Genomic DNA, 14386 nt, shown 5'->3' with positions numbered 1-14386 from the left:
GCCAATGACCACGGCGACGTCCACTTCGATGACTGCGGCGCGGCGTGGGATCAGGAACCAGCCGCTGGTCTCAACGAGGACGAGGCCATCCAGCTCGCCATTGACTAGAGCGAGCTCAACCAGCTCGCCCAGTGGGATGGCCTCGCCTTCTAGCTTCACGACTGTGCGCAGGCGCAGGAGACACCGGTGACTCCGGAGCGCGGCACGCGTGGCCCGTCTGCTGCTCCTCCCATGGTGTGGGATCCGTGGTCTAAGATGGCGGCAGTGCTACCCTTGCTCCTCCTCCTCCTCTTGCGCCACTGGTATACCGTATCCCGCCACCGGTGCCGCATTAGCCATGGGAGATGACGGAGATCGTCGACCTCATTGGCGACAACTGGACGCCAAGTAGATTTTCCTACGTTTTTAGATTATGTTGTGTTTTTTTACTTTGTTTAAACCATATCAATTATGTATCTCTATCAATGAAAAATTTATAAAAAAATGCGTAGGGCCGTCGGGGGCATCCCTGGACACAAATGGTATTTCGTGGGATGGCAACCGTTGCCACGTCCACGATCCGACTCAAATGGACGCGTGCAGTCACTTTTGGTGACCTTGCCCCCTTGCCCTTGCCTGGAGGTGGTGATGCTGCCGTTCGATCTGCAAATCAGAGTCCCGGAGGCAATGCGTGAGACTTCCGTCCAGGACAAGACCTTCAGTTGTCAAACTTCCACTTGGGATTGCGTCATTGCTTGTGCCCTCGTTTATATTAATCTCGTATATTAGCACCTCCACCCTGTAATTCTCGTATGTAAAAACTGATGGTCTACTGTAGATCGTCAAGATGGCCAATAGGCCACACATTTCCAGAATGAGATATCATTATCAGACTTGACAGTGAAACAGTAACCTAGTTAAAAGTACTGTCGGCTGCTATTTGGCACTTACACGCCCAATATACAGATATATAAACCATCTGTGAAGTCGAAAAAGGTCTAGCAATAAAAAAACAAGGAACTCATCCATATTTAGAGCATTCGGGCTAAAATATCTGACAGAAGGCTACCACTCTAAATTATAATATCAAATATCTTACGATCAGAGATGAACAATACAGTCAAAACTTGGTGCAATTATGCTAGAATGCATAGTAGAAGCAATGAAGTGTAGAGCTAGGCCACAGGAAACACAAAATTGATTTTCGGAATAGGACATAAGGCAACTCCAAGATTCCAGGTTACTGCCGCATAAGACAGTCATACTCCCTCAGTGATCTACCCCGACATCTAGGTGTCGGCATAAGAGGTTTATCCTATGTCATCCCAACGTATCAGAAAGAGTAGCAGAACCATCAGGCATATAACTCAGCCAGATCGTTCTCATACTTCTTCCTGAGCACCTCCCTCTTGAGCTTGAGGGCAGCTGTCACAAGGCCCGACTCAGGGGTCCATGGATCTGGTATCAGCTTGACTTTGGCTGGCGTCTCAAACTTCTCTAGACGTGCTTGTTTCGCAACCTGAAGTACAGAAAGTGAATGTCAATACTGAAACTGTTGTCCATACATCATGCAGGATTTGTCTAGCTTAATCTTGGCTGCAACTCTCAGCATGCTATTGGATCAAACGACACAATATGTTCAGTTTTTTTTGGCTTCACACACATGTAAAGTCTTCCAAGGATATGTGCATATATGGTATTGGCCAAAGTTTGGAAGTGGAAGCCAACCACAAATGCTTCAGTACTCTTTAGAATATTGACAACATGCTCAATAGTGGATAACTTCTGAGAAATTATAACAAAGCAAACTGTGAATATGCTATTGCTCGAAATTTTCTTGTTTCTTTTATTTCATATACTGTTGCAAATATTTTTTTATTTTCAATATTGTAAAGATTACTTGGATAGGTAGTGATTTTGATCTATGTCTGATTGAATTCAAACAAGTCAAGGAACCAGAAATTGACTGAGAAGAACACAGAACACAGACCGTTGCTAAAGACCCAAGCACTTCTTTAACAGCCTCTTGCTTCTGGCACAAATCAGAGAAGTCGCTGTATGCAAGTCCTTGCTGCGTTGCCCATTTTTCAAGCTCACTTTGTGCAACTACCACCAGTGCAACACAGTAACTGTTGAAAGGATCGGCATGGATCATGATATTCTCAACATATGGGCTCATAGCCAACGCAGCTTCCACCTGTGATCATCTAATCAGTTAATACAAATGGTACCAGAAAGTTATCTCACCAGAGCAAGAACGTGTTTACCTTCCCCAGAGATACATATTCACCATGCTGAAGCTTCACGATGTCTTTCTTGCGGTCAATGATTTCAAGGCAGCCATCTGGATGAAAACGCCCGATGTCACCAGAATAGAACCATCGCAGACCTCTTTCGTCATCCTTTACATGATATATGAGGAACATGTTAGACCAATATTGTGAAAGAGAAGTCAGTAACCATTAATAATGATGCATGACGGGTGTATGAACAGATCAGTAACAAGTCGGCAACATACCTTATAGACTTCACTTGTTTTAGCTTCATTCTTGAAATAGCCCTTCGTTACATTGGGGCCTCCTATGACTATCTCCCCCCGAGGCATTGGTGAATCAGTTGTCAAGTATCCACCTTCAGCCCAGTCGATCAACTGCAAAATACAGTTTCCATTATGTTAAGAATCATGAGATAATATGTCAGATATCCCAAGTTAAAGATCATGTCAGAAATGTCAAAGCATGAACTATGATATCAAAAAGAAGAAGAAAAAAATTAATTCCTCTCATTAAGGAATATCTTCAAGACATTGGCCTTGTCAGATATCAGAAATTAGAAATAGTAATTATAGAAGTTGGAACAGGAACAAACATATTTGATGTGGAAAATGGGTCCAGCTCATATGATAAAAAAAGTGAGGCAACACTATCATCTAACCTTAATGTATGAACAAGGCAGTGGAGCACCAACACGGCCAACAGATGTGTCATCATACTCAGAAAATGTTCCTCCAGCACAAGTTTCAGTCAGGCCATACCCTTGGCCTATTGGAGCCCTGAATTTACATAAGCCTTAGGACTGTAAACTAGGTTGCCAGTAACGACATAAAATCATGGTGTAGATAATCTTACCCAAGGCATATATTGATAAATCTCTGCGTATCTCCGGACAGAGGTGCTCCACCTGAGAGTACAAAGCGAATCTTTCCTCCCAATATAGCACGCACCTTGGTGAAGACTAGCCTATCCCACAATAGTTTCTCTACTCCCCATGCACCAAGCCAACTTCCATCGATAGCAGCAAGCCGACGGCTATAGCCAATGTCAAACAATTTCTTCGCTACACCACCATTTGCATCCACCTAAAACCATTTCAATGTGAAAATTAGCAATCAGTAAACCAATGAGAGTACATGATCCAAACAATGATGGAAAATACCTTTTTTCTCACACCATCACGGACACGATCAAGTATAGCAGGTACAGCAGTCATCAGTGTTGGCTTCAGTGCAGAAGCATCACCTAGAGTCCCTTTTTTTATTTTGCTTGATGTATCAGTCAAGGTCAAAGCTGATCCATATCCAATGGAGGCCCCAACAGCAGCCATAAGCGTCTACAAAAAATCAGACAGATGATGAAAACTTAATCAACAAAAATGTTAATATATTGAAATGCTATTCAACAGTTACCTCAGCTGCCAACTCAAGAATGTGTGCAAGTGGAAGGTAGGCCATGTATATATCCTTTTTGCCGAGTTCAGGCACAATGGTCATAACTGCTGAAAGTGTAGCCAAGACATTGCGGTGGGTCATCATAACTCCCTACAAGAACATACGGGGGGCATATTTGTTCATAAGATGTAAGATCTGATCAAACATGTATAGCAAAGGTAGGTCATCTTTTAAATTATGAAAAAATCTGTATAAACAAGCACATATTTGTAGCACAATGAACAGTCAAAATCAACGGACCTTGGGCAATCCAGTGCTTCCACTTGTGTACATTATTACAGCAACATCAGATGGGAGAGGCATGTTTGCATCAACAGGTGCTTCAGTTCCTAATTTGCCTACTTCCTCAAATGACGCGACTGTCCAGCTAGTGCTGTTTTTAGCTAGAGAAACTTCGGCTGAGATGCCTTCCTCATTGATGTAGATCACACGCTTAACAGTGTCAAGTTGCCAGCCTATATCAATCAACTTCTTAAATTCCTTCTGACCACATACTACGGTTGTGACCTCAGTCTGTAGAGCCAAAGGGAAAAAACGAGATTATAAATCGACCAAACAGCAAATGAGTGTTAATTGCATTAAGCAATACTCTTTGGAGTACGCTAGCAACTGCGGAGAAATATCTGTAGCCTATCTGTAGCAAAAAAAAATTATAAATCAACCAAACAGCAAATGAATGTTAATTACATTAAGCAATACTCTTTCGAGCACGCTGGCCACTGCAGAGAAATATCTGTAGCCTACCTATAGCGAAAATGCTACCAGAAGTCTACAATTTCCTATTCTTCATAAAGTATTATAAGCAGACCACATAAAAAAACATAGCAAAGAGCAAAGGATAAGTGTAGAACATATGACACAAGTAACAGTACTAACCTCATTTAGTGAATGGCATAGTGCTTCCTCCCCCAAGGAGGCATAGATGGTGACAACTGATATGTTTTGTCTGAAGCATGCCTTGCAAACACAGAAGTAGTAACTCAGAACTTGAGACCGGTGACCAGAGTTCAATGCATAACATTATGAAGACATGTACAATGAACATACCAGAATAATTGTTTGTACAGAAGAGACAACTACTAGTTGGTAGAGAAGTTAACACACTCTAACTACACAGTAAGGGTGTTCAAACCCTAAGAGATCAAGGTAGAAGCTGTATACTTCTATATGCTCCTTGTGTATTAAGCTGGACAATATATCATTTAAAAGGGTTAAGCATGGACATTTATGATTATTATTTTTCTCAAATATAGCATTTATTTGATATGTGTGCAGAGACAGTTATAGTGAAACAGAGAAAAACAAGGTATATATCAATGTATCAGTAGGTGTTTATACTCATTTTTCAAATAAAATTGGGGTGCAACTGTATACTCAAGTCTCCATCCATCTAGAATCTGCCGCCACAACTACTATTGACATCCTGTCAAGCATAATAATATGGAACATCATGCTAGCCAGACACATATGAAATTTTTATCCTCGGTTTACATGACAATGTGAAGGGAAGGAACGAATGTTATCAGGATATCCCCGTACTAGTTGAATGTCAGTTGTTCCCAGTGTATTGCTTATAGTAAAATTTTAGCAGTGATTAGCCACGTCCACTCACTAAATATCTAAAGAGGACAAGATAACTGGAGAATTCATTTCGAATTCACAGTGTGTGTATAATCACTCTGTGATGCAGGAACCCTGATTAGCCTTGTTTCTGCATTACATGTGCACCTCAATTTACATAACCAAAAGCATGCACCTCACTTAGTTCCACGTGAAGAAACAAAAAGGCACAGATTGGTCTATCTATCGATTGCAGAAGAAAAATGGTTTACCTGCAGTGCAATCTGCCACTCGGCCCGTGTCTCAGCAAAAATAGCAACACGCTCATTCTTCTGGTGACCTAATTGAATCAACCCTGACGAAAAGTTGCAAACGCTCTTAAAGGCCTCAGCGTAACATTTCCACTCGTACTCCCCCAGATGAAGCTTCTCAAAGGACCTCCCATCAGGCGATGCTTCCATTTCCCTTGAAATGAGCTTCCTGGTGCCAAGGAGGGGCATGTAGACATACTCCTTGCAAGCATGCTCAAATAGCTCGGCAAGTGTGGTGACCCCTTCCCAGTGCGTTTCAACAGGATGTTCAAATCGATGGTTGCGGACCGCGTAGCCAGGCTCTCCACCAACATCAACGGGCACCCCTCTCTTCTTTTCAACCTTTCGCCTTTTCTGGAGCAGAAGAGAGACCGCGATGGGCACAAGAAGGCCAACGAAATAAGGATTCATACTTGTGCAAGGGTGATCTGACAGCTAGAACTACAGAGTCCAGATGCCTTGAAGAAAAAATCTGCAAAATATAACCTCATGGGGTAAGAGAACTGAAATTCCTGTACGTACAGGTTGTAATGCAGAAACTAATTGCACGGTTAGTATTTTTATGTACATTGTACACCCACTCCAGTAATCGATAGAATAGCAACTGGCTAAGTATAAAGCACTCAGCAGTCAGGTAAAGGAAGATCATTCATAAAGATAATCATCTTTACATCTAAACTTTTTTACATATTTTTTTTTACAGATGAGCAGAAATACAATTGCTTTTCCAGTCATCAGAAGTACCATCTGAAACTGAAACCTGGTGGAATCTACCCGTGCACCCGCGCGCACAGATGCGCTCCGGTAGAAACGTACCACACCGCCATGAAACACCGCTTCAGTACTACTTATCTATCTGCATTCACGGATGAAATCCAGTATCCGGCGTAACAATGCGACGCGATGCACAAGGAACCCGTTCCCACAGATGCATTGAAACCTAGGGAATCTACCGAGAAGCTGGTCATGTTCTCTAGATTCCACGACCACGAGCGCTAGTTCAGATGTTGCGAGGTGCGGAGAGGAGGATGCGGGTGCGTACCTTCTGTCGGGGCGTCTCGTCGGGGCGCGGAAGGTTCTAGAAGGAGGAGGAGGAGGAGGAGGAGGCGTGACGTCACGCGGAGGAGGATCGATCGGCGCGGCGGGGCGGGGAGAAGAGAAGAGGAGAGAGGAGGCCGCACTGCTCCAAGTCTCCAGCCGCTAAATTCGCTTGAGGCCGGTGTGAGCTCTGGCCCCACCAATCCCCTCGATTCTCTTCTATCCAGTGAGGCCCAAGGCCCAAGGCCCAATCTATAGGGTAGCGCCTGCTAAGATGGGCCGACATGGACCTTCTGTCTGCTAATTTGAACTGTCCTCTTGATTTTTGAGAAAAAAAAGTGGTGGGTTTGCAAACTTTCTTTTGTGAGGGAAAGCCACCACGGCACCACGGCAAGTTTTATTGATTACGAAATAAAATCACATCGTTCACGAGATAGTTCAACGGGAAATCAGGAGGAACATCTACCCGATTACAACAGTTTTGCAATCTAAAACACTCCTTAGTATCTCACGTGCAGCTTTGTTTGCAATACAATAAGCAAACTCCACTCTACCAATTCTTCCTATCGAAACGAATCAAATGGCACATATCGTCGTGGTTGGTCCCCCTATTCGATCAATCATCACCTGAACAAATATTTATAACCTCCAAACAATCTGACTCCACCTCTAGATTCAGTACAAGTATTACCGATGAACTGATGTTTCCATTCAACGTGATATGCCGACTTGACTGAAAAATAACTAGTACTTGTGTAGTTCCAAGCTAGGAAATCATCAAAACCACCATGATTCAAAGGAATTTGCAGAATTCTTTGAGCATCAATGAGCGAAAAGATTGATTGAACTAACCGCCTCGTGTACCTTGGAAAGGAGTACACGGTACCTCTTTGCGTAAGAATTTTGCGGTTTGGACTAGACGGTATCCAAGGGTCTGACCAAATATCAACGTGTTGTGCATCACCAATCCTCCAAATGCATCCTCTCTTGAATGTTTGGTTCCCTGAGGTAATGTTTTGACATGTAAAAGAGGAGCCACTCTTCTTGCCCGCATGTAAGATGTAACAATTAGGTAGTACTTTGCTTTCAAAACCTTGGCACACAAAGAATCGGGATTGTCTAACAACCGACACACTTGCTTAGCCAACATTGCAAGATTAAAAGAATGAAGGTCACGAAACCCCATCTCCACTTCTTTCTTTGAGAAACACATTTTTCACCAAGCATACTAGTGCATTCTCTTGTGTTGTTCATCATCACGCCACCATAAGTTTGCAATGGAATAAGAAATTTGTTTGCACACCTTCTTTGGTAGTTCAAAATCTCCTATAGTATACACTGGAATGGACAGAAGCACAACTTTTAATAGAATTTCTTTTCCCCCAAGAGACAACAACTTCTCTTCCCATCCTGCTAGGCGCTGAAGAATCCTTTCCACAAGATGTATGAAACAATCACTTCTTTCTACCCTCACTAGGGCTGGCAAGCATAGGTACTTATCAAATAAAGCTTTTGTGTCAATGTGTAGGACTTGACAAATATTTGCTCTCATATCCACCTTTGTATTTGGACTGAAATAAACGCTTGATTTCTCCACACTCACCAGCTGTCATGTGTTTGCACAGTAGTCATCTAGCACCCGTTGCACTGAAGTTACATTTTTCATATCTGCGTTCATAAGAATTAGAGAATCATCAGTGAGTAAAAGGTGTGATACTGACGGTGCATTCATGCACACACTAATCCCATCGATGTCATCAACTTCCTCTTCGTGCAATAACATACTAGAAAGGCCTTCTCCACACAATAGAAACAAATAAGGGACAATGGATCCCTTGGCGTAGCCATCTACTCGGGGCAAAAGAATTTGTCTCTTGAGAATTGAACCTAATGGAGTACGACACCGATGACACACATGCCATCATCATGTCCACCCATCGTTCATGGAAACCCATCTTGATCATCATGTTTCAGAGAAAATTCCACTCGATCATACGCTTTGTGCATGTCCAATTTCACCGCACAAAGACCCTTCTTCCACTTGCGTTTATTCTTGATTTTATGTACACACTCATACGCTACCAGGACATTGTCAGTAATCAACCATCCTGGTACAAAGGTGCTTTGGGCCTCTGAAATGATCCCAGGGAGAATTTCTTTCAACCGACCTGCTAACATTTTAGACATAATATTGTAAATCACATTATAGAGACTTATCCTGCTAACATTTTAGAGATCATCTAAAAAACATTTTAGAGCTAATCTTGTAAATCATATTATAGAGACTTAATTATCGGACGATACTGAGTAATACATTCTAGAGGGTCCACTTTCGAAATAAAGACCACTGTGGTAGAATTCCACCCTACCACCGTGGTAGAATTCCATCCTTCCGGTATCACCCTACTGTTAATTGCACTTAAGACTTCCGAAGTAATATCATTTCCAACAATATGCCAAATATAGAAAACTTCATTCGCAATTGTGGTGGTCTTTTTGGATTTTATTTGACTCTACCGTGTAGAGCGTGACAATGACAGGGAATACACCAATGAACCCAAAGTCCCAAACACACAGTACAGTTGCAGGCACTATACAAGAGTACTCCCTCCAGTCTCTTTTAATTGACTCGGATTTTAGTACAACTTTATACTAAATTTAAGTCAAGTACAACTTTATACTAAATTTGAGTCAATTAAAAAAGAACGAAGGGAGTAGTTACTAAGATCTACTCCAGGGTCGTCTGGCTCATCATCAAAATACACGAATGAACCCAATACACACTACAATGCTTGCATAACTAAATATGGGTCAGACATAGCAGAGAGCATCACGAACAATCAGGAGTAGGCAAAATGGCCATATGATCGTCACATACTAATTTTGACTTATACTCTATAAACTTCCAGAAAACTCAAATCTTACTTACACTACCTGATACTAATACTAAGGTGAAAAAAAGGCTAGAAAAGGTACCCGCCATGGATTCTTCCCTCCAGGCCACTTATCTATCGAGAGAAAATGAAAATTTACCCCAAAAATAAGATAAGGCAAAAAAAGTAAAAGGAGCAAAAAGAACACAGATCAATACTACATTATTGACATTGATCTGACTATCTGAATATTGCTAAAGTTGCATTTTCTGCTGACGGAAATTGCCATCAATTTTAGTCAGAACACTGCTGGTTGCAGTGCACTACAAACTATGCTCTTCCTTCTTCTGACATCTCCAGGACATCCAGCACTTCATCATGCATCTTCCGATGGAGATAGTATCTCCGATTCTTCTGGTGAACTAACCTCCTCTGATGCATCTGCAAGTGCCTCCAGCATGTTCAGAACATCATTAGTATCATCCAAATAATACTTGGCCTTGCTTGGTTTCTGGCCGACTGTGCAGGCATATAACGAGGTCTCGGGATCAACAATGCTCCTCTTCATAATATCAGCAATTCCTTCAAACATATCCTCATCTGATCGATCATCGCCAATGCAGAGGACAAAATCTGCTTGTCTTTTGTTTTCTGTCAGCATTGATAGGATCTTCTCAGCAACAAATCCTTTGTTGACACCCTGCAATTCAACAGAAGCATATTACGAACTCAGCAAGCAAGCAAATAAATGGCTATTGCCAGATGAAAAAATCAGTTTCCAGACAAGCATTCAGGATTTCTTTTATGAACTATTACCTCTGTTCCAAAATATAAGCCCTTTTAGAAAGCTAAATTAGGTTTCTAAAAAGGATTATATTTCGGAACGGATGTACTCCCTCCGTCCATTAATACATGTCCGAAGGTTCGTCTAAATTCAGATGTATCTAGGTACTAAAGAGTGTCTAGATACATTTAAATTTAGACAAACTTTTGACATCTAAAAATAGACAGAGGTAGTAGTAATATTTTTTAGGCTTGAATGCAACTCTTATTACATCCTTCACAAGTTAAACATCTACAAAATTTGCTATTCCAGCCAGAGAATCACAATACGTAAACATGAAACATTGGATGTTATGACTGCTGTGGCCTAAAAATCATACTCCATCCGGAAATAAGTGACTCGGATTTGTTTAGATTCGCATGTATCTAGACACGTTTTATTGTGTAGATACATGCATATCTAGACAAATCCGAGCCGCTTATTTCCAGACGGAGGAAGTACTATATATAGTGTTCCTTTTTAAAATCAACATCTACTCACAAATATTAAATTATTAATCACCACATTACTAGGTTGAGCATTTTGCACCTTCTGAGAGTCTACCAAGTACTAGATCAATGATGTATTGAGAACCGTAGTACCTGAGGTTTAACTTCGACAATGTGTTGGCCACTCTTCACAGAGACTGGCTCATTCGCAAGAACACTCTCCAGATGATCCAACATTTCCTTTGCTTGTGCAGATCCAAAACCAGGGTCAGCATCTTGGTGGTGCCAGACCAAAGCACTCTCTTTGGTTTCAATATATGATCCGTCAGTTGCTTCTGTATATAGGTTCATTACTGGCTCCGCCATTTGCATCCATCCAAACTCTGAGCACTGGTTATTTATTTGCCATTGCTCATCTCTGGTCCGCCTGCAAAGGAAGAACTGTGGAGATGAAACTAGCTGAAACTCAACATTTTAGGCCAAATCAACCCCATGACTAATAAGAATACCATAAAACAATCCACAAGTTGCCAGTAAAAGATATACCCAGGTTCAATGGTCACAAACAAGAATTAAAAGTATGCAGAATTAAGAAATTGAATCCACTTTTTTGCCTCCAACTGTTTATAGTTCAACTTTTCACTGTGCTACTGCTTGATTGGGTCATGAGACATATACCTAATGGTTGCGGCTGAAATAGTTTCTACCAACTGATGTTACTACAGGTCCTAATTGTCACATGATTCATGAAATGGCTAACATGGGAGCTATTAGGGTAGAACCTCCTATAATACTACTCTTGATTGCAGCACAAACATGTAACATCATCCTCCTGTAAGTCACATCAACAGATTATCATGTTCTCAACATTATTAGGTTAACCTACTAATGATCTGGATGATGTTGATGTGGCAATGTCTTCCTCGTAATGACATATATACCTTCAGGAACCAACATTCAGCAATTAAAATACATGGTTCATGTTGGTGATTTCACCCAAGGAATGGGTCTACAAAAAATTGACAGATATATGTGCTGTCCCAGAACTTTAATGGATGTGTAGTCCTGTACCACACGAGTTAAGACCTAGGTTGTTCACAGATCGCTCTATGATGTCACTATGCCATAATATTGTTATTCATCCAAAATATTTTACCAAGATACTCACAACAAAACTGAACCCTGTCCCCCTTTTCTTTTGTGAGAGCCTGGAATATGGTAGGTTTTGCATTTGTTCATAGAAGATGGAAACAAATACTAGTAGTATCAGAAGGCACAAAGTCAATGCAATACATGCTAGAATTAAACTACATCATACCTCATGAAGTAGCCATGTTCAGCCGCGATGCCAAGCTCTGGGCAGGAGCTGAACCACTTCTCAAGGCTAACCCTACCTCTTCCACTGACAATAAAAACAACATTCTTCTTATCAGCACATAGAGCATTCATTATGTTAACCACAGTTTCATTCGGAGTTCGATTGATGGTCGTTTGTGGCACTAGAGTTCCATCATAGTCCAGGAGTATAACCCTGCTGTTTGACTTCTTGTAATCAGCCACAATAGAATCCACGGTAAGCTTCTTGAAGTTGCGGTCTAGAGCAACCACTCTAAATCCAAATCCTAGCCCAATACCCCAGCACCTCCTCCTAAAATGGTCCCTGCAGCTTCTCTCCAGATCATGAATGTAGCTCTTGGACCAATAGGCAACGTCATGTGTGCTGACATATCGATAATGCTTCTCATGGCGCAATTGCTTTTCATTATCCGACAGAGCAATGGACTCGTTCATTGCCTCAGCGGTTGTATCGATGTTCCAAGGGTTCACCCGGATTGCTCCACTCAGTGAGGGCGAGCAACCTATGAACTCTGACACAACTAGCATACTCTTTCTTTTCTGTGTATCGCTACCAGAACCATCCAGACCTGGAATCCCTTGTCTGCACACAATGTACTCGTACGGTGTGAGGTTCATCCCATCCCTCACTGCAGTGACAACGACACACTCGGCCACAGTGTAATACGCCATCCTTTCCACGCTCGACAGGGTCCTATTAACAAGCTCCACAGGACTATACCCCGGCCGGCCAAGCTGTCCATTGATCCTGGCGCAACTTTGCTCGATCTCAGCCTTTAATCCTTCCAGGTCCTTTCCATTACCAGCCCTTGGGTTTGCGATCTGCACTAGCACAGCTCGGCCCTGCCATTTTGGGTGTATCTTGAGCATCTGCTCGAAGGCGAGGATCTTGAGGTTAATCCCCTTGAATATGTCCAAGTCATCGACACCAAGCAGGACAGTCTTCCCAGCAAACTGCTTGCGGAGCTCGGCAACACGCCACTCGAGATCAGGCAGCTGGAGCTGCGACTTGAGCTGCACCATGTTGATCCCCACGGGCATGATCTTTATCCCGACGGTGCGGCCAAAGTAGTCGAGCCCAATGTATCCCCTCTTGGACTGGTACTCGAGGCCGAGCATGCGGCTGCAGCAGGAGAGGAAATGGCGGGCGTAGTCGAAGGTGTGGAAGCCGATGAGGTCGCAGTTGAGGAGCGACTTGAGGATCTCGTCGCGGACGGGCAGGCTGCGGTAGAGCTCCGAGGAAGGGAAGGGGCTGTGGAGGAAGAAGCCGATGCGGAGGCGGTTGAACCGGCGGCGGAGGAAGGAGGGGAGCGCGAGGAGGTGGTAGTCGTGGATCCAGATGTAGTCGTCCTCCGGGTTGAGCACCTCGATGACGCGCTGCGAGAAGAGCTTGTTGGCGAGCACGTAGGCCTCCCAGTTGGAGCGGTCGAAGCGGCCGCCGTGGTCGGAGGTGAAGGGGAGCATGTAGTGGAAGAGCGGCCAGAGCGTCTGCTTGCAGAAGCCGTGGTAGAAGCGGTCGCAGACGTCCCTGGGGAGGAAGGCCGGCACGCAGCGGAACCTGTCGAGGAGCGCCTGCGCGACGTCGTCCTGCTCGGCGGGGGGGACGTCGGCGCGGAGGGAGCCGACGTAGAGCACCTCCATGTCCTCCGGGAGGCCGTCGCGGAGGTGGAGGAGCAGCGAGTCCTCGTCCCAGGAGAAGGCCCAGCCGCGGCCGTCGGGGCGCCGCTCGCAGCGCACGGGGAGAGTGTTGGCGACGACGATGATGCGGTCGCTGGCCAGCGAGGACTGCACGTCCGAGGCCACGCTGCCCGCCAGCTCCTCGTCGAGGTCCGCCAGCGTCCCCGGCGTGGTTAGGGTGCGCTGCATCCGCCTGGGCCGCGGCGGGCGGCCCCCGCCGCCGCCGCCCCCGCCGGAGCCCGCATAGTCGAGCGCCGAGAGGTTGCCGTTGGCGAGATCGAGCAGGTTGGTGTAGGATCGCGAGAACATGGTGCCGCCGCCGCCGCCGCCTGGATCGGATTGGTGGGTGGATCGAATCCAATGGAATCGACCTCGCCTCCGGCCGGATCCTCCCGACGATGATCCGCCCCGGCCGAGCCCGGAGGAGCGGCGCCGGAAGATGCGGGTTGGAGGAGAGGAGGGCTAGGGAGCCCCGGGAGGAGGAGGGCACGGGGGAGGGCGTCGTGCGACACGCAGCTTCTAGAAACGGGGCAGATATTTTATTTGCGGCGAGAGGAAGGCCCGTTCCATCTGGGCCGCCCGCCGACGGATCG

The 14386-nt window shown here is 44.4% G+C and overlaps 2 protein-coding genes across 2 annotated transcripts; both read right to left on the bottom strand.

Annotated features, from left to right (window-relative positions):
- Positions 1–1155: 1155 nt before the first annotated feature.
- On the bottom strand, positions 1156–6010 carry LOC124652346 (long chain acyl-CoA synthetase 9, chloroplastic-like). The gene is made up of 11 exons (XM_047191369.1): positions 5539–6010; positions 4583–4663; positions 3947–4219; positions 3665–3796; positions 3415–3588; positions 3108–3337; positions 2914–3031; positions 2498–2629; positions 2247–2381; positions 1970–2176; positions 1156–1498 (listed from the first exon to the last, which is right to left on the bottom strand). The coding sequence occupies exons 1-11, from the start codon at positions 5986–5988 to the stop codon at positions 1334–1336; spliced, it is 2097 nt and encodes a 698-aa protein (XP_047047325.1). The 5' UTR covers positions 5989–6010; the 3' UTR covers positions 1156–1333.
- Positions 6011–9462: 3452 nt separating this feature from the next.
- Positions 9463–14137, bottom strand: LOC124651386 (probable alpha,alpha-trehalose-phosphate synthase [UDP-forming] 7). Its single transcript, XM_047190479.1, has 3 exons — positions 12079–14137; positions 10914–11187; positions 9463–10188 (listed from the first exon to the last, which is right to left on the bottom strand). The coding sequence occupies exons 1-3, from the start codon at positions 14100–14102 to the stop codon at positions 9865–9867; spliced, it is 2622 nt and encodes an 873-aa protein (XP_047046435.1). The 5' UTR covers positions 14103–14137; the 3' UTR covers positions 9463–9864.
- Between the last annotated feature and the right edge of the window lie 249 nt (positions 14138–14386).

The sequence above is a fragment of the Lolium rigidum genome, chromosome 5 (assembly GCF_022539505.1).
Source record: "Lolium rigidum isolate FL_2022 chromosome 5, APGP_CSIRO_Lrig_0.1, whole genome shotgun sequence".
Classification (NCBI taxonomy): Eukaryota; Viridiplantae; Streptophyta; class Magnoliopsida; order Poales; family Poaceae; genus Lolium; species Lolium rigidum.
Note: the sequence above shows the minus strand (reverse complement) of the source record. Positions and strands in the feature narration are given on the sequence as shown.

Coding starts and splice junctions, on each gene's coding strand:
- LOC124652346 (XM_047191369.1), bottom strand. CDS start 5,988: ATGAATCCTTATTTCGTTGGCCTTCTTGTGCCCATCGCGGTCTCTCTT. Junction 3,032..3,107: donor TTTATCAATATATGCCTTGG/GTAAGATTATCT, acceptor ATGTAAATTCAG/GGCTCCAATAGGCCAAGGGT. Junction 2,177..2,246: donor AATATGTATCTCTGGGGAAG/GTAAACACGTTC, acceptor AGATGATCACAG/GTGGAAGCTGCGTTGGCTAT.
- LOC124651386 (XM_047190479.1), bottom strand. CDS start 14,102: ATGTTCTCGCGATCCTACACCAACCTGCTCGATCTCGCCAACGGCAAC. Junction 11,188..12,078: donor GAACATGGCTACTTCATGAG/GTATGATGTAGT, acceptor CTTCCTTTGCAG/GCGGACCAGAGATGAGCAAT. Junction 10,189..10,913: donor TTGTCGAAGTTAAACCTCAG/GTACTACGGTTC, acceptor GTTGAATTGCAG/GGTGTCAACAAAGGATTTGT.